Below are 16859 nucleotides of genomic sequence, written 5' to 3'. Positions count from 1 at the left end.
ACTACTACGACCTTCTATTTTATACGATATAGCTGTAAAACAGTAGTAGGTAAAAGTTGTCAGAGCTTTGTGTTACATTAGTCAAAATTCTACAGATTCGATTTGACGTAAGACTGAGAACTGACAAGTAGAAGTAGTACTCCACAGATTTTTCAAAAAACCAAAAAAAAAAAAAAAAAAAAAAATAGGACGATTCCATTATGACACTCTTTATATTTTTGGGTAGCAATCACCTTTTTTATCGGCTCGAGGTGGTCTACTTCTTTTTTTTTTTTACGACGCAAGTTAAAGAAAAGAATTTCAAATTGTGTAACTTAACCTCCTAACTAATCCAAATACTAATTACACTATACAAAACTCGAATTAGCTAAGAGATCTCATTACCACAGCATAATTATATTAATACACACCATGTTCATTCAGAAAAACAAAACCAAAATATACAAAGAGCTATCATAAAAAAAAAAAAAAAAAAAAAAAAAAAGAGAACTTGACATTGTTTTCCTTTTTACGGCAAACAAACCAGAGCTATATTGGAGCCTGGAGGAGTCTCATCTTGTGATTGAGCTTGATGAACGGTTACTACTTGGATTCACATAATCTCGCTTCTTAAACAATCTGAACCTTGGAATGCATCTTCCTACCATCACCTATTCGTATTCACCATTTAACCGTCTCAGATTTACTAATTTGAGCGTGTGTGTGTGTGTGATATATATATATAGAGAGAGAAAGAATGAGTAACCTTCCAGCTCGTTTTGCGTGCAATTCGATCACTTATAATTTCCAAAGCAGAGATGATTTCTCGAAACGTTGGTCTTTTTGATGCTTCTTTGTCCCAACAATCCTGGATTAGCCTGCCAGTAGAGAAAGAGAGATCCTTTGGCTTTCAATAGTGGAGCCATGAATGAATGTTGTTTCAAAAACAGGATTACTTATTCAATAAACTTACTCTCTTAACCCGAAAGGATATGATTTCGCTGGAGCATTGAATGGTGGGCGTTCATCTTCAATATATGCTTTAGGCACTTCGCTTTCTTCTATCTCATGAAATGGTACACAACCTTCTATCATCTGTTAAAATTTGTTTAATACTCTCAACATCATACTTGATATCAATGGTGTAACACACAAAACTTAATTAAGAAGCCTCATAGCTCTCTCTGTTGCTTTACCTCTTGTAATATCAAAGCGAAAGAAAAAATATCTACTTTTGTATCATACTCTTCATTCCTATAAACTTCTGGAGCCATATATCGCCCTGCTTAGCCAAAACAACAACCAAGAGTAACATCAGCATAAACCCATCCCAAGCAACCATTAGATTGGTGGTAATCTAGCTTTATACAAGAAAAGCTAGCTGAGGACATCAACATACACAACTAGTTAGAGCAGTTTTTTAATATTATCAGGTAAGGGAACTTACAAGAACTGTCCAATGATGTAACAGGTCTGTCCTTTTTAACTGTCTTCTTAAAAACCAGCAGCTTGCTAACTCCAAAGTCTGCAACTTTCAGATGCCCCGAATCATCCCGCAGTATGTTTCTGTTCTCTTACTCGAACAAATGAGAACCTTTTGGATTTTTTCGATATATGAAATAAAGTACAATACAAAAAAGCTGTGCAATGAAATAAATTATACTGATACAGCCAAGAGGAAAACATACGGAGGTTCTAGGTCGCAATGAATTATTGCTTCAGGTTTATGCTCATGCAAATAATTCAGACCCCTGCAAATATATGAAGGGATACCATAGAGATAATCAGAAGCCACAACAACAGAATTCATGTTTAATTGCAACCGGTGATGCACTAATATGAACCTGCATGACTATGAAGAAAAATAAAAAATTACAGAAAATAGCCACTTAACCTAGCAATTTCAAGTGCGAACTTCACTGCATGCGCTGGCATTAGAGGTCCTTTTCTGTCTAGATATTGTCGAAGATCTCCCTAGAAATAAACATATTAATTTAATACTTGGAATAGAAGTATAGCTTTATGCAGTAAAATATGAAACTGAGCAGTTTGCAGAGGTGAAGATCTAAACATCTTTAACAACAAGTCTACAATTAAACATCAACACCATTCTTCATGTCATATCTAACCAACTGTCGAGATAACCAAAGCACTAGCTAAAAACTGTTGTCTGTATTTTGTAAGCTTCTTGAGATCTCCTCAACCCAGTATTTCCAGAATGTTTATAGGATTTCAACTGCTAGTGTTCATTACAGGTTTTTGAAACTAGGATGATAATTTGTAAACCTAGAGAAGTCACACATCCTCTGAATGTGGTTATACAGATTGAGAAAGAATAGGACCTTTGGTAGATATTCAGTGACAATCATCATGGGGGTACTTTGAGTAACTGCCCCAAGAAACTGAACAACATTGGGATGGCGTATCTTTTGAAGCAGTGCAAGTTCGTCCCTAAACGCATTCCTGGATACAAGAAAGATATTTTAAAAAACCTTAGCGAATAATTAATACAATTATACAAAGAAATCGATGAAGTGTTGTTGACTCACACTTTGTCTTCATCAGTGAACATTTCCTCTCCAAAGGCCTTAACAGCCACGTCAATTCCACGCCATGAAGCCTTGTGAAAGGTACCCTGGTCGACCAACACAGACAGTAACAACAAGTGTGAATATACCCAATTCTTTAACTAGTAAGCTGTTGCCAACGAAAGCTCTTACTAAAATATATATCTGGAAAGAAAGCAAATGAAAAAACAGCATCAAAAAAAGTTTGTGCAAGGGAACCACCTACCTTTGAAATTTTGACAGAGTTAGAAAAATCAAGCTCTGTAGGATGAATCTCATACTCTGGAACCTCTTTATCAGTAAGGACATGCATAGGAGCAATCTAAATTCACAAAACGATTACCAAAGAAATGAATCAGCACACTCATAAACATCTATACAAGGACTTATGAGGGGAAGACAACACATACAGGAGGCTTTGCACCATGTTGTTCCAAAAGTTTAATCACATCATGATTTTTGTAATACACTGCATCTGCAAGAGGCTGTTAAGATAAGATCAATCACGAATTATTAACATCATTATGATCCGCTCCACTTAAGTCTCCCCAACCACTCATCCTAATTTTTGGGGGATTGCAAAAAAAAAAACACATGCTCTTTGAGGCAATTCGTCGAACACAAAACGAACTATTGAGTCTACGAGAAGTCAACTCAATTCAGAAGGAGTTTTCAAAATCGCGTACCGTACTACCCCATCGGTCCATGGTATCAACCTTAGCACGACGGCTGAGCAGAAGCTGAACCACATCGGTTCGTCCTTGACAAGCGGCGACATGAAGAGCAGTACGGCCATCGATGTCACGGTAATCGACATTAGTTCCCGAATCCAACATCTTATTGATCCCATCGATATCACCTTCGTTGGCTAGATACATTAGACGAATCGTCGGATCCACGATCCCAGCCGAAGACGCCGCCGCCGCCAACTCGTCGTCTTCATCTTCCGTTAGCGTATCTATCGGGGTTCTTGATTCCGGCGCAAGCGATGACTGCCTCCCAAGCTTGAATCTCGCCGGAGATTTGGGAGCAATCGTCATGTTGTCAACAGGGAAGACTTGTTGTGTGAGTCTGCCGCAAGCAATATGAGCTGTAAATAGAGAACTGTAACGGCAGCAGGCAACCGAAAAGAAAAAGTTAAAACTTAAAAACAAAAGAAGAAGAAAAAAAAAGCCCAACCAATCAGCAGGCTTTTAAGGGTTTGCCTCTTAATGCGGGTGAAGTATCATAACTCGTTATCCTCACTCATACAGTATTTTTAAAAATTATAATTATACCTATTTAATTACACTTCCCTTTCTTTATTATAAAGGCTAATTGCTTTTTTGTTTTTGAATAAACAAATTAAGGGAACAAACAAACATGATTAGTGGAAAAGCAAATGATACAAAAGGAGTAATAAGACCAAAAGTGTGAGTGGGAAAATATTGAAACACTTTAAATTACAAAGATATTTTGAAAATAAATCGAACCAGCTAAAACTAAATTAGTCTCCAACTGCTCTTTAATTGCCTCAGGTGAAGAATCTTTTTCCTTGTTTTAAAGAGTCGTTCTTCTTGAATGTCTCTAGGCTTTGGTAGTATCTCACCGTTCTGGTAGCTCCTCATTGAAGCAATATAAAAGGTTGTACGGCACGCTTATTCGGTTCTAACTTGTGGTAAAAGAGATTCTTGTATTTGTATTTTTAACCCGTTGTGTGTTTTTTCTTGCCTCAAATTTGTTTTAATTGTCATCATAAGATTTATGTTTTAATTTTCTTTTTTTTGGATCATTTGATTCTGCTCCGGGAAGTAATGAATGAATGTTGTGTAATTTGTTTGTCCGGGTTGTTTCCATTAGCACACATTGTTTGGTCTTAGTCTCCGGAAATGTTGATGTACTCGCCGGCTTAAGTCTCTGGAAGGATTGTTTTCCGTGCCAGCTATTTGTATTCCATCTTAATGAGTATTATGAATGAAATCCTATTAACGAATAAAAAAAATTTGTAATTAAAAAAAAATCTAAATGCATTCAATTTTCAGAAATATCAAATACTAAATGTGTTATACCTTTAATTTTATTTAAATTTTTATACGAATGATTAGGCTTCTCTTTTTAGAGTATAGTAAAAAAAGACTATTGATAATTGTTTGTACTAAGTGTATATATAAATTTCAAAATCTTTTAAAAGTTGAATTGTTAGATATTGGACCAAGAAATAAAGAGTTTAGAACCATAACTAAACGCCTAATCCATCTCTCTTGTTCATGAGTGGGCGGACCTATATACTTTTCAAAATTAAATTTCTGGATTTGAGTCCAATAAATTGGCCCATTATCGAATAGATATTTTTAGTTAGCAAGCGGAGGACGCCAAATCGACAACATCAACTCTATCCATCCACATAGCGTCCGAAAGTCACTCGCTCGTGTTGCTCGTGTTACTAAACAATTGTCCCTCACTTTGAGCGAGTAGTCTTCACCGCCAGTTCGCGCGTTTGTTTACAGAAACGAAAGTCAAGTCCCAGGACTTTTGATGAAGAATGTTATCCGTTGATCTAAGCTGAATCATCAAATCACCGTCCATCTTCGGATAACGCGCGTCCGTATTCAGTACTCTTACCCGCAGAGAATAATATACTCAGCTCATACCAAAATTAGGAAATGGGAAGGATTGTTTCTTCTTCTTCTTCTTCGCTTCCTTTGTTTGAAAATTGAATTCTGATTTTATTTCATTTTTTTTTGGGATTAATTGAGGTGAAGAAAAAAAGAATGGAGATTTCAGAGAGAGTGAAAGCTCGATTAGCCGTTCTCACAGCGCACTTGGCGATATCTGACTCCGTCGGATTGGAACAGGTGTTGCCGGGGATCGAGCCATGGTGCACATCGGCTAACATTACTGCTCCACCGCATGGATCGCTTAAAGGAAACTTGACGATCGTCGATGAGCGTACGGGGAAGAAATATCAGGTCAATGTCTCAGAGCATGGTACCGTTAAATCCGCTGATCTCAAAAAGGTAGAATTGTGAAATCCCCGAGTATGATTTGATTTGACCATATGAATATGATAGGAGATGGGAATTTGATGGATTTTTACATGTTTTTTTGGGTGTGAAGATAACGACGGGGAAGGATGACAAGGGGCTTAAGTTATATGATCCAGGTTACTTGAACACTGCTCCTGTTCGATCTTCGATTTGTTACATCGATGGAGATGAAGGAATCCTACGTTATCGTGGTTACCCTATCGAAGAATTGGCTGAGAGCAGTACTTTTATTGAGGTTGCTTATCTCCTCAGTAAGTCAAGTCTCTCTGATCATCTCTTCTTTGCTTATTCTCGTTGAAAGGTTTCATCTTTTTTTTTTTTGGTGGAAATTGTGTTTCCTAGTGTTGTCGTGTTTGTGGTTTGATATAACTCTTTTTTTTTTTTTTACTGGCAGTGTATGGGAATCTGCCTTCTCAAAGTCAGCTAGCTGATTGGGAGTTTACGGTTTCTCAGCATTCAGCTGTGCCACAGGGAGTATTGGTGAAATTTCTACTCTTTTCCTCACATACTAGTGCAAATTCCAAACTTTGTATCAATATCAATCTCTTTTCAAAGTGGGATTTCAACTATTAGTGCTTTATGTCTTACTCACCATTGTGAATATGATTATGTGGTATATGCTTAGTAAAAGAATTTTGATGCTGATTTTTATAGCATCTTCGACCTAACACTATTTCTAATTGTTTTCACAGGATATTATACAGTCCATGCCTCATGATGCACACCCTATGGGGGTTCTTGTAAGTGCGATGAGTGCACTTTCTATCTTTCATCCTGATGCAAATCCTGCTCTTAGTGTAAGTTTTATAATCCTGTTCTTTTGGTACTGTTAAGATGTGTTTTTTTCTTCTGATAATGTCTATGCCAATTCGCATTACTCCATTTGTTTGAGTTCTTGATTTCACAGAAGTTCTCTCTGGGTGCAGGGCCAAGATATTTACAAATCAAAACAAGTTCGTGATAAACAGATTGTTCGTATTCTCGGAAAGGTAGTGTTGTGTCTGTTGTTTGTTTCCTTTTACGTATCTGTGAATTAGTTGCGGGACTAGAAAGAGGTTAACAACGTGTTTGCAGGCACCAACAATTGCTGCCGCTGCTTATTTGAGGACGGCAGGCAGGCCTCCTGTTCTCCCTTCAGCCAATCTTTCCTATTCAGAGAATTTCCTCTATATGCTGGATTCAATGTACTTCCATTCTATCTTCTCTCTTTCTTTGATTAAACACTTGCATTTGAAGAGGCTAGCCATAATACTTGTGCACTGCTTTGGTCAGTTAGATCCGTTTGTAGTTTCAAACGTGTGTGTAACAGACTAACAGGATACATTCTTTAATCTTCCATTGATTACAGGGGAAATAGGTCTTACAAGCCTAATCCTCGTTTGGCTCGAGTTCTGGACATCCTCTTCATACTGCATGCTGAACATGAAATGAACTGCTCTACTGCTGCTGCTCGACATCTTGCCTCTAGGTACGTATCACTGGTTAGAGATGTTAATTCAGAATACTATGAGAGTATTTAAATCAGTGTTGGGTTTCTGCAGTGGTGTTGATGTGTACACCGCTGTTGCTGGAGCTGTTGGAGCGCTTTATGGTCCACTTCATGGTGGCGCAAACGAGGCTGTGCTTAAGATGTTAGCAGAGATTGGGACAGCCGAAAATATTCCAGATTTCATCGAAGGCGTGAAGAACAGGTAACTCAATATTTAAGAACTACAAGCACCAAGTAATCCCAATTGTGATGAGTCATGCCACTAATGTCATATCCCTTTTCCATGTTCTCAGAAAGAGGAAGATGTCAGGTTTTGGACATCGTGTCTACAAAAACTACGACCCCCGAGCAAAAGTCATAAAAAGACTGGCAGATGAAGTGTTCTCTATTGTTGGTAGGGATCCTCTCATCGAGGTACTGTAGATCCTTGTGCTCACGTGTCTCTCCTAGTATATGGTTTGTCAAATTCCTTCTTATATAACATGACTGTGGTTTAAAAACTATTTGATGGATGATGTTTCAGGTAGCAGTGGCCCTAGAGAAAGCGGCACTCTCTGATGAATATTTTGTTAAGAGAAAGCTATACCCAAATGTTGATTTCTACTCTGGATTAATCTATAGGTAAGGACACCGCTGAGTCATCTGAGAAAAAACCCTATAACCATTTAGTTCTTTACCTGAATCTTGTGTGTTGATAATTGAAATGGGAAAAACCACAGGGCAATGGGATTCCCACCAGAATTCTTCACAGTCCTATTTGCTGTCCCGCGTATGGCTGGATACTTGTCGCACTGGCGTGAGTCGCTAGATGATCCTGACACTAAGATCATGAGACCCCAACAGGTAAAAATACATTACCTGTAGCTACAGACACTTCTTTGATAGATAGATCAAAAGGTTTTTGTTTTGGCTCGTGGCTCATTGTATTGTGTGGCTGGATAGGCCTATACTGGAGTGTGGATGAGGCATTACGAGCCAGTGAGAGGACGAACATCATCAAATGATTCGGATTCGGATAAGTTTGGTCAGGTTTCCATTTCGAATGCATCAAGAAGGCGTTTAGCTGGATCTTCTGCGCTTTAGTCTCAATCCTACTACTACTACGTACACACCAATAAAGAAGGAAACATTGGGATACCTCTACCCAAACAAGAGAGTCTTCTCAACAGTCTCTGTTGTTTTCTTTCCCTCATCATTTAAACAGTTAATAATACATCCCATTGTTATTGATTGTCTGTTATTTAAAATTTTCTATGATATGAATGATAATGTTGTTATTATTTAAATTTTTCTATGATATGAATAATAATGTTGTTATAGCGAAGACATATATTATCTTGTTATATAAAGTTTGATGTCAAATTTATTCATTAACGAATCAATTGTATATCTAAGATTTTTATATTTGTCCAGATTAATGCTTAACATGATCGTGACATTTGTCAAATTAATCGCTAGAAAAAAATTAAAAAAGTATTTACTAAACAAAAAAAACTAATCCAAAAACAAAACAAAAAAAGAAAAAATTACCTATCACCCTAAGAAAATTGAGCATATGTCTTATTATATAAATATGTATATTAATTGGTATTATATCTCAAATCAAAAGCGTAAATGCGCTAGAAAATCATGAACACTAAAGAGACAATTCAAACTATGAGTGATCGGAAAATCTTGCTAGCAAAAGAAAACAGGGTATCATGAATGATGATCAGATTGCTATGGTCGAAAAGACACTTGCAGATGAACCTCGTATAAGGCTGGATTTAACTAAGCTTTATATATGGATAGCCAAACTAAATCAATATGTAATTACAATATTTATATAATGCAACACATATATCTTCTACTACTTTCACCTAACTATTTTTACATCTATGAATAATAGACATCATATTATTTTAATTTTTTTTTTATTGTTTAACATTGTTTACCAAAATATAGGGTTCAAAAATTATAACTTCGCAACTTAAACGATGGTAAGGACTTTTATTCTATTTGTCTTATACAATTTTTAAACACCTCCATCTAATCCAAAAATATTAACCGTAGAATTTACAACAAAAGATCAAGATCAAAAGTAGCTCGAACTAACAAGCAGTCAACACCATCGAGTTTATGTGTTGATAATAATCAAGATAATCATGTTATAGACCAAAACGAAGATCTCTAAGAGCAAAAAGAACAAAAAAAAAATGTGGTATAAATTCTAACATTAGAAAACCCTGTTCCAAAACTTCATAAAAAACCTAGCATCAAATATTTCTCTTCCTACAAGATGGTGTCTTCTTCGGCCCTATAATAATTTATTACAAAATATTATCAGAATTATTATTTATTAGAAGTAATAGTGGATGATGGAGATGCCTCAACAACTTTTGTTATATTTGATAAAGTGCAGAAAAAATCACCGGAAACAACTGCAGAAATCGTAAGAGCTATAAATTATATAAAATATTTTATTGTATGGATTAATATATTACAATTTTAAATTTAATTAATGGTTATTCTATTATTCACATAAATAAAAAGTGAGTTGGACGAACATGAGTTAGAAGACGTTTCCACATGTGTGCATTCTATTGTTGGGAAAACTTATTTATTCAAAATTTAAGTTAAAAATATGATTTTGATGCATCATATAAAACTTTTACAGTCTCGGAGATTATAGACCAAACAAATGTAAATAACATATATATTATGATGTGTTATGTTTGCTAAATACAATATATTGTTTACTTAACATATAAAAATGGTTTGTCTTTATTTGTTTAGACAAGTTCGAACAATGTCAATTATTGAACCAAACGTGAAAAACGTGACGAACGTCGAGAACTAATTGATGATCAACGGAAGTACAATATATTATTTCACTTAACATATAAAAATGGTTTGTCTTTATTTGTTTAGACAAGTTCGAACAATGTCAATCGTGGAACCAAACGTGAAAAACATGACGAACGTCGAGAACCAATTGATGATCAACGGAAGAAACAAAGAATTGAAGACTGATCAAACGTTTATGCATAAGGTTTTTAAACAATTATTTTAATTTGGTTTTAACTCATTTTTAGGATAAGTTTATTTTTAATATATCAAATAAACATAAGTGATATAAACAATGGATGATTGTTTGGTTAATAATTATTTAAATATTCTATTATTCAATAATTAACATAAAAAAAAAACTGATAATATATTATTCTAATTTAAAGCAATATATAGTAACAATATGTAATTTAAAAACAAGCATACATAAACATAAACAATGCACACATCACTAAAAACAAAAGAATAAACACCCCTAATAAACATACATAAATTTATATTCTACAATTATCTATACTATTAATTAGAAACTCAACAAAACCGGTGCATCGCGGGTCCATAACTAATATTTTGATAAATCGCGCTTTTATTAGGAAATTTCGAAAGATGATCTTGTTCCTGTTAAACATTGCACATTGCTGTTATGCTGTAGATTTATATTTTATCACAGTAATTTGGAAAATGTTAACCACCAAATCATATGATTCATATATATCCTTTCAAATCGACTGAAAATATATTCTAGAGTGGGTATGTAATGCAGATTCTATACAACCAAGTGGTAACAACTATGCTAATTTTGTGATGTAAAATGTTTTAATTTGTTTACACACTCTATTTATAATTTGCCTCGGAGTTGTCCTGTCAGTTTGTAAATCATTGCCATTTGCCAATAATATATTTTTCCACTTAAAAACGTTAACGAGGAAGACGATCGTGAGAAGCGTGAACAAGTATAAATGTGGCGTTATAGAATAATAACAAATCCTGGAGAACGTGACACTTGAAAGGAAAAAGTAAAGATACAACCAAAAAAAAACACATAACTGTCACAGACTTTAAGGTAGTTAAAAGCCACAAAACTCTGACTGAAAGACCGGAAAAAAACACTGTAGATTCACGCCAATCATACCCTCAAAAGTATTTACGACAAATGTGTGGCGAAACGAATACATAGCCACTAGTATAAAACGATGTCCCTAGCATCAATCTTCATTACAGTCACTTGATCACTACTACTTCGCTTCCTTTCTTTGAGGTGAAAAATGGAGAAAGCCAACGCTCGATTAGCCGTTCTCTCTGCGCACTTGGAGGTGTCTGATACCGTGGGATTGGAAGAAGTGTTTTCGGCGATCAAGCCATGGTGCACATCAGCTCACACAAGTGCTGCACTGCATGGTTCCCTCAAGGGAAACTTGACCATCGTCGATGAACGTACTGGAAAGAAGTATCAAGTCCCAGTCTCAGAGCATGGTACCGTGAAATCCGTTGATCTCAAGAAGGTATTTATTACTTAACGACTTGTTATTATGATCATCTGATTTGATTTGTAAAAATGAGTACACCGGTTCTTCACTGTCGCCCTTAATTAGTACTTAGTAGTACTACGAAGAGATTCCATTTTGTGTAAGTTAAATGAGTTTGCATGCAGATAACGACAGGAAAAGGTGACAAGGGGCTTAAGTTATACGATCCTGGTTACGTAAACACCGCTCCTGTTCGATCCTCAATTTCTACCACCAATGGAGAAGAAGGAACCCTACGTTATAGGGGATACCCGATTGAAGAGTTGGCTGAGAAAAGTACTTATACTGAGGTTACCTATCTCCTGAGTAAGTCTTGTTCAACTATCAGCTTCTTGTAGTTGTTAATAATATTTTTGAGGCTTATAAACATATGGAAAAGCAAATGTTAATTTGATCAGTCTTGCAAGTGAAACAGAGTTGATGTTTTATTGGATAACCCTAGCTAGAAATTTACCATTTTTTTTTTTGTCTCCCTTAGTGCTCAAGCTAGTTTACTACCTTTTCTTCTTCTTTTTGCAGTTTATGGGAATCTTCCTTCTAAAAGTCAGCTAGCTGATTGGCAGTTTGCTATTTCACAGAATTCAGTTGTGCCACAAGGAGTGTTGGTGAGTTTCTTCTACTCTTTCTTGGCTAGCTTTCTATGGATACTCGATCTAAGATTATTTCTGAATGTTTTTCACAGGATATCATACAGTGCATGCCTCAAGAGGTACATCCAATAGGAGCTCTTGTCACTGGGATGAGTGCACTTTCCATCTTTTATCCTGAAGCAAATCCTTCTCTTATGGTAAGTTTTACAATCCTGCTTTCTTGATACTAAGATCTTCTGAAAATCTTCTTCATGCCCGACCCGCTCTGCTTCACTTTTTGTTCTGTTACTCTAATTTTTTTGATGGAAAACCTCATTTTGTGCAGGGCCAAGGTATTTACAAGTCAAAAGAACTTCGTGATAAACAGATTGTTCGTATTCTTGGACAGGTACTGTTGGTCTGCTGATATGGTGCTTTAATCTACAACAGGACTTGTGAATTAAGTATATAATATAACGTGACTACAGGCACCAACAATTGCAGTAGCTGCTTATTTGAGGAAGTTAGGCATGCCTCCTGTTCAACCTTTGAGCAACCTTTCTTTTGGAGAAAATTTCCTCTATATGGTGAAATCAATGTACTTAACTCTCTATCTTCCCTCTTTGTTTGATTGAACACTTGCATTTGACTAGCTTCAAAACGTGGTAGGTAACAATAAATACTCTTTCATCGTCCATTTGATTACAGGGGCAATAAGTCTTACAGGCCTAATCCTCGGTTGGCTCGAGTGTTGGACGTCATCTTCATACTGCATGCTGAACATGAAATGAACTGCTCTACTGCTGCTGCTCGCCATCTTGCCTCTAGGTACTTATTTTATCACTGGTTAGAGATTCATTTGATGAGTCTGTTATATATGAGATATGTTTTAGTAATAAGTTATGTGTATATGTAGTGGTGTTGATGTGTATACCGCTGTTGCGGGAGGTGTTGGAGCCATTTATGGTCCACTTCATGGTGGTGCAGTTGAGGCTACTGTTAACATGTTAACAGAGATTGGGAGTGTTGAAAATATTCCGGGGTTCATCGAAAGCGTGAAGAATAGGTAACTCAATACTAAGACTACACAAGTATATCTGGATTGTGGTGTGTTAGTCCACTATATGTTAAATTTATTTACTTGCAGGAAGAGGATGTTGTTTGGTTTCGGACACCGCATTTACAGGAACTACGACCCGCGAGGAAAAATCGTTAAGAAACTGGCGAATGAAGTGTTCTCCATTGTTGGAAGGGAACCTCTGACTGAGGTACTTTAGAAACTTGTTTCTCACGTAACTCTCCCTAGTTGATGATTTGTTTGAGTGATTCTTCTTATGTATTGTTGTTGTTTAAGAAAGATTTGGTGGATGATGTATTCAGGTAGCAGATGCTCTAGAGAAGGCGGCACTCTCTGATGAATATTTCATTAAAAGAAAGCTTTACCCAAATGTCGATTTCTACACTGGATTGATCTATAGGTAAGTCATATAACAAAGGATTTCTAGGCAATGAGTTGTTGTAAGTTACTATATATTGAATTCTTTCTTTAGCTGAATCTCTCCTTTCTGTTTAAAAAAAATGAAATTGGGCAAAAATTAAACACAGGGCAATGGGAATCCCATCATCATTCATCGCAGCTGTGCGTATCGCTGGATACTTGGCACACTGGCGTGAGTCGTTAGATGATCCTGAGACTAAGATCATGAGACCCCAACAGGTAAAATTAATACACTCTTTTGATATATTAATGACTTTTGAAAAAAGTTGTTTGGCTCATCGGTTATTCCTTATACAATAGATTAGATACATACAGTTTTTGATAGATCAATGAGTAAAAAAAGTTAATTTGCCTCAAGGTCAAGGATCAATACGTTATGCATACATGCACTTTTTTTCTTTTGACACACAGGTCTATAACGGAGTGTGGCTAAGGCACTACCAGCCACTGAGAGAAAGAGCCAAGTGATTCGGAATAGATCAGTTGGGTCAAGTTTCCATTTCGAATGCATCAAGAAGGCGTTAGCTGGGTCAAGTCTCTATCCTACTACTAATAACAATAAATCTGAGCCGGAGAGCAAAGATATCAATATAAACAATATATGTAATAATTAGGACAAACCGATCCGACCTCGAGTCAGTAGAACTCCATTGTCTAAGATAAAATGTGTGTGTATGTCTATAACTCTACATAAGTTGTGAAAATATATTTAAAAAATAAAATAAAATAAATATATATAATAGTACTATACCATGCTTTAAGAATATGATGTTTAAGGATGAAGCGATTAAACAGTTAACAAAAAGTAGAGACAACAAATCAAAAAGAGATGGGTAATGTAGGATACATCATACATGTGGACAAACAATAAGGGTCTTTTTCAACAATTAATACTTCTCAAACAAAAACAAAAATCTAAAAGGAAAAAAAAAGCATCTATATCTAATTTCATACACAAGTTAAGAAATCACATTTAGTTTCAGTTGTAAATCATCAACTACCCAAATCATATCCTAGAGACAAATTAATTTTCTCCTAAACCCCGAATCATAATTTAGCAAAGTGTTGTGTAGCACTTTTATTTATTAGAACAAGTTCACCGTCTCGTTGCACAAAAAAAAAAAAAAAAAGTTCACCGTCTAAAAAAGTGGGGCCCACAACGGGTCCAGATTTAGTTTAAGACAGGAAAGTAGGCCCCACCGTAAGCGATGAGCTGTTATATTTATTTATTTTAGTAGCAAAGAATAAAATAAAAAAGGCCCTTCAAAGTTACAGTTAATTACAAAAACAGCCCCTTTTTCTTTCCACCACGATCAGCGAGCGACAAGGTCGACGAATACGATCTTTCTCACTGTTCCTAAAAAATATCAAATTTTTTCAATTTCTCCAAAGCTATCTCTGTCTTCTTGTATCCAAATCTATCTCAGCGATTTACTTGTAAAGAAGTCCCCTCTTATTATAGTCTCTCTCCAGAGGCCCAGGTAATCTCATCATCCCTCTCTAATCTCATCACTCTGTTTCCTCTCTATTTTCTCTAGTTTAATTTCGATTGAAATCTGGGTAATTTAGGTGTGTATCCCATTATCCCGACTGATCAGTTCTAGTCTCTGATCCGGATTCCATCTTCTGGGGATCTGGGTAACGATATCATCTTCAAAAGTCGTAGACTTTGATTCGAATTAGATAAATTTTTTAAAAAATCTGAATTTGTAAACTTTGATATCAATCTGGGAACAGATGATTTGAAATCTGATGGATCTCTTTATGGATCGTTCGATATGACGGTTAGGGTGCTTGCTTGTTTGATTTTAGCCTAAGATCTTCCAAAGTGAATCTTTTTGTTCAATTCTGATTAGTAAAAATCAGAATTTACCAGATTTAATGGTTGATCTCTGTCGCCAATGATGAGTTTGTTTGTGTGTGTGTGTTGTTGTTGTTTTAATGGCCAGAGAGAATTAATCTTATCTCCTTTTGCTTGCAGTAGTTTTGAAAGATGGCTGGCCAAAACGCGCGTTTGAATGTGGTTCCCACTGTTACAATGCTTGGGGTTATGAAAGCTCGTCTTGTTGGAGCCACAAGAGGTCATGCTCTCCTCAAGAAGAAGAGTGATGCTTTGACTGTTCAGTTTAGGGCACTTCTCAAGAAAATCGTTACTGCAAAAGAATCCATGGGAGATATGATGAAGACATCCTCTTTTGCTCTTACTGAAGTAAAGTATGTTGCTGGCGAGAACGTCAAACATGTTGTCCTCGAGAACGTTAAAGAAGCTACGTTGAAGGTTCGTTCTCGGACTGAGAATATTGCTGGTGTGAAGCTTCCCAAGTTTGATCACTTCTCTGAAGGTGAGACCAAGAATGACTTGACCGGTTTAGCTAGAGGTGGACAGCAGGTTCAAGCTTGCCGTGTGGCTTATGTGAAAGCCATTGAAGTTCTGGTTGAGCTTGCTTCCCTCCAGACTTCTTTCTTGACGCTTGATGAAGCTATCAAGACAACTAACCGCAGGGTCAACGCTTTGGAGAATGTGGTGAAGCCGAAGCTGGAGAATACAATCAGTTACATCAAGGGAGAGCTTGATGAGCTCGAGAGAGAGGATTTCTTCAGGTTGAAGAAGATTCAGGGATACAAGAGGAGGGAAGTCGAACGACAGGCAGCTAATGCTAAGGAGTTTGCTGAGGATATGGTTCTTGAAGGAATCTCTATGCAGAGAGGGATTTCGATTAACGCTGCTCGTGACTTTCTCGCTGCTGGTGCAGAGAAAGATACAGACATTATTTTCTAAGGTGTGGGCTCTTTCGGTCCCTTTTGTGATTGCTCGGTTTCTGTTCTCGCTCTCATGCCTTTATTATTACTCTCTTCATCGTATTTATGTTTTCAAAATAAAAATGGATTTGATGTAGATGACTTATTTGTATCATCTTGGATTGTGCTTTGCTACAATTTTCCTCAAGAGATTTGTGATTGTTACTGTTTTGGGTAATGATAATTCCCCTGTTTCAAGACCAATCAAATGTAGAATCTTTCTTGTGCTTTCTCGAGTAAAGTTACTGTTGGATTCTATTATTGGTGGGTTAAGCGTAGCAAGATGAGAATAGAAGGAACTTTAAGAATCCATTTTAGAAAGTTGGGAGATTTGTTTCAAGTGAGCTCATTCAGGTTACATTCGTGAAGCTCAAATTGTAGCAATCTAAACATGAAAAGGCTTTTGTGAACCTTCATAGAAATATATCTCAATCTTGGACCAAGTTTTTATGGTATTGATTCTTGTACATAACATTCAGTTTAAGATTTAGGTCATGGTTTGTGCATATGATACTTGTTCAGGAGACAAGACATGGCATCACATACTAGGACATATATTCCTTGCTTAGTTTATCAG

The 16859-nt window shown here is 36.2% G+C and overlaps 4 protein-coding genes across 9 annotated transcripts; 3 read left to right on the top strand and 1 right to left on the bottom strand.

Moving 5' to 3' along the window:
* Positions 1–363: 363 nt before the first annotated feature.
* LOC104712561 (serine/threonine-protein kinase 12-like) lies at positions 364–3728 on the bottom strand. Of its 3 annotated transcripts, none has more exons than XR_015566737.1 (12): positions 3233–3720; positions 2957–3031; positions 2773–2868; positions 2529–2614; positions 2322–2442; positions 1874–1953; positions 1668–1730; positions 1427–1573; positions 1176–1261; positions 953–1074; positions 746–857; positions 364–650 (listed from the first exon to the last, which is right to left on the bottom strand). XR_015566737.1 is itself a non-coding variant. In XM_010429485.3 (12 exons), exons 1-12 carry the CDS (start codon positions 3584–3586, stop codon positions 552–554), a joined length of 1413 nt encoding a protein of 470 aa, XP_010427787.1. In that variant the 5' UTR covers positions 3587–3728; the 3' UTR covers positions 364–551. The 3 variants fall into 3 exon arrangements, 2 of the variants coding, with proteins under 2 accessions (XP_010427787.1, XP_087323047.1); XM_010429485.3 differs by having other exon boundaries at positions 1427–1545; positions 3233–3728; XM_087466921.1 differs by having other exon boundaries at positions 1427–1545; positions 2957–3021; positions 3233–3709.
* Positions 3729–4718: 990 nt separating this feature from the next.
* LOC104712560 (citrate synthase 2, peroxisomal) lies at positions 4719–8410 on the top strand. The gene is made up of 12 exons (XM_010429484.3): positions 4719–5542; positions 5643–5823; positions 5967–6052; positions 6265–6369; positions 6499–6561; positions 6647–6756; positions 6921–7040; positions 7114–7263; positions 7355–7475; positions 7585–7682; positions 7781–7904; positions 8004–8410. Exons 1-12 carry the CDS (start codon positions 5297–5299, stop codon positions 8142–8144), a joined length of 1545 nt encoding a protein of 514 aa, XP_010427786.1. The 5' UTR covers positions 4719–5296; the 3' UTR covers positions 8145–8410.
* A 2599-nt stretch (positions 8411–11009) lies between these two features.
* LOC104712559 (citrate synthase 1, peroxisomal-like) lies at positions 11010–14214 on the top strand. Its single transcript, XM_019229400.2, has 12 exons — positions 11010–11392; positions 11542–11722; positions 11936–12021; positions 12099–12203; positions 12332–12394; positions 12474–12583; positions 12694–12813; positions 12902–13051; positions 13133–13253; positions 13366–13463; positions 13591–13702; positions 13895–14214. Exons 1-12 carry the CDS (start codon positions 11156–11158, stop codon positions 13949–13951), a joined length of 1440 nt encoding a protein of 479 aa, XP_019084945.1. The 5' UTR covers positions 11010–11155; the 3' UTR covers positions 13952–14214.
* A 382-nt stretch (positions 14215–14596) lies between these two features.
* Positions 14597–16486, top strand: LOC104712557 (V-type proton ATPase subunit D). Of its 4 annotated transcripts, none has more exons than XM_019229402.2 (3): positions 14735–14964; positions 15053–15121; positions 15465–16486. In XM_019229402.2, exon 3 carries the CDS (start codon positions 15477–15479, stop codon positions 16260–16262), a length of 786 nt encoding a protein of 261 aa, XP_019084947.1. In that variant the 5' UTR covers positions 14735–14964; positions 15053–15121; positions 15465–15476; the 3' UTR covers positions 16263–16486. The 4 variants fall into 4 exon arrangements, with proteins under 4 accessions (XP_010427780.1, XP_019084947.1, XP_010427781.1 ...); XM_019229403.2 differs by having other exon boundaries at positions 14761–14964; positions 15468–16486; XM_010429478.3 differs by lacking the exon at positions 15053–15121 and having other exon boundaries at positions 14597–14964.
* Positions 16487–16859: the final 373 nt, after the last annotated feature.

Source organism: Camelina sativa, chromosome 9 (assembly GCF_030686135.1).
Source record: "Camelina sativa cultivar CO46 ecotype springtype chromosome 9, ASM3068613v1".
NCBI classification, from domain to species: Eukaryota; Viridiplantae; Streptophyta; class Magnoliopsida; order Brassicales; family Brassicaceae; genus Camelina; species Camelina sativa.
The sequence above is the reverse complement of the archived record's forward strand: the minus strand, read 5'-3'. Positions and strand labels throughout refer to the sequence as shown.

What these genes read in the sequence shown, in the direction of transcription:
- LOC104712561 (XM_010429485.3), bottom strand. Translation starts at nt 3,586, where the DNA reads ATGACGATTGCTCCCAAATCTCCGGCGAGATTCAAGCTTGGGAGGCAG. An exon ending in TCACTGAATATCTACCAAAG is followed by an intron (nt 1,954 to 2,321) that starts GTCCTATTCTTT and finishes GTTTATTTCTAG; the next exon opens with GGAGATCTTCGACAATATCT. An exon ending in TTCGCACTTGAAATTGCTAG is followed by an intron (nt 1,731 to 1,873) that starts GTTAAGTGGCTA and finishes ATATATTTGCAG; the next exon opens with GGGTCTGAATTATTTGCATG.
- LOC104712560 (XM_010429484.3), top strand. Translation starts at nt 5,297, where the DNA reads ATGGAGATTTCAGAGAGAGTGAAAGCTCGATTAGCCGTTCTCACAGCG. An exon ending in TTGTTCGTATTCTCGGAAAG is followed by an intron (nt 6,562 to 6,646) that starts GTAGTGTTGTGT and finishes ACGTGTTTGCAG; the next exon opens with GCACCAACAATTGCTGCCGC. An exon ending in TACTCTGGATTAATCTATAG is followed by an intron (nt 7,683 to 7,780) that starts GTAAGGACACCG and finishes GAAAAACCACAG; the next exon opens with GGCAATGGGATTCCCACCAG.
- LOC104712559 (XM_019229400.2), top strand. Translation starts at nt 11,156, where the DNA reads ATGGAGAAAGCCAACGCTCGATTAGCCGTTCTCTCTGCGCACTTGGAG. An exon ending in AAGCAAATCCTTCTCTTATG is followed by an intron (nt 12,204 to 12,331) that starts GTAAGTTTTACA and finishes CATTTTGTGCAG; the next exon opens with GGCCAAGGTATTTACAAGTC. An exon ending in AGATCATGAGACCCCAACAG is followed by an intron (nt 13,703 to 13,894) that starts GTAAAATTAATA and finishes TTTGACACACAG; the next exon opens with GTCTATAACGGAGTGTGGCT.
- LOC104712557 (XM_010429478.3), top strand. Translation starts at nt 15,477, where the DNA reads ATGGCTGGCCAAAACGCGCGTTTGAATGTGGTTCCCACTGTTACAATG.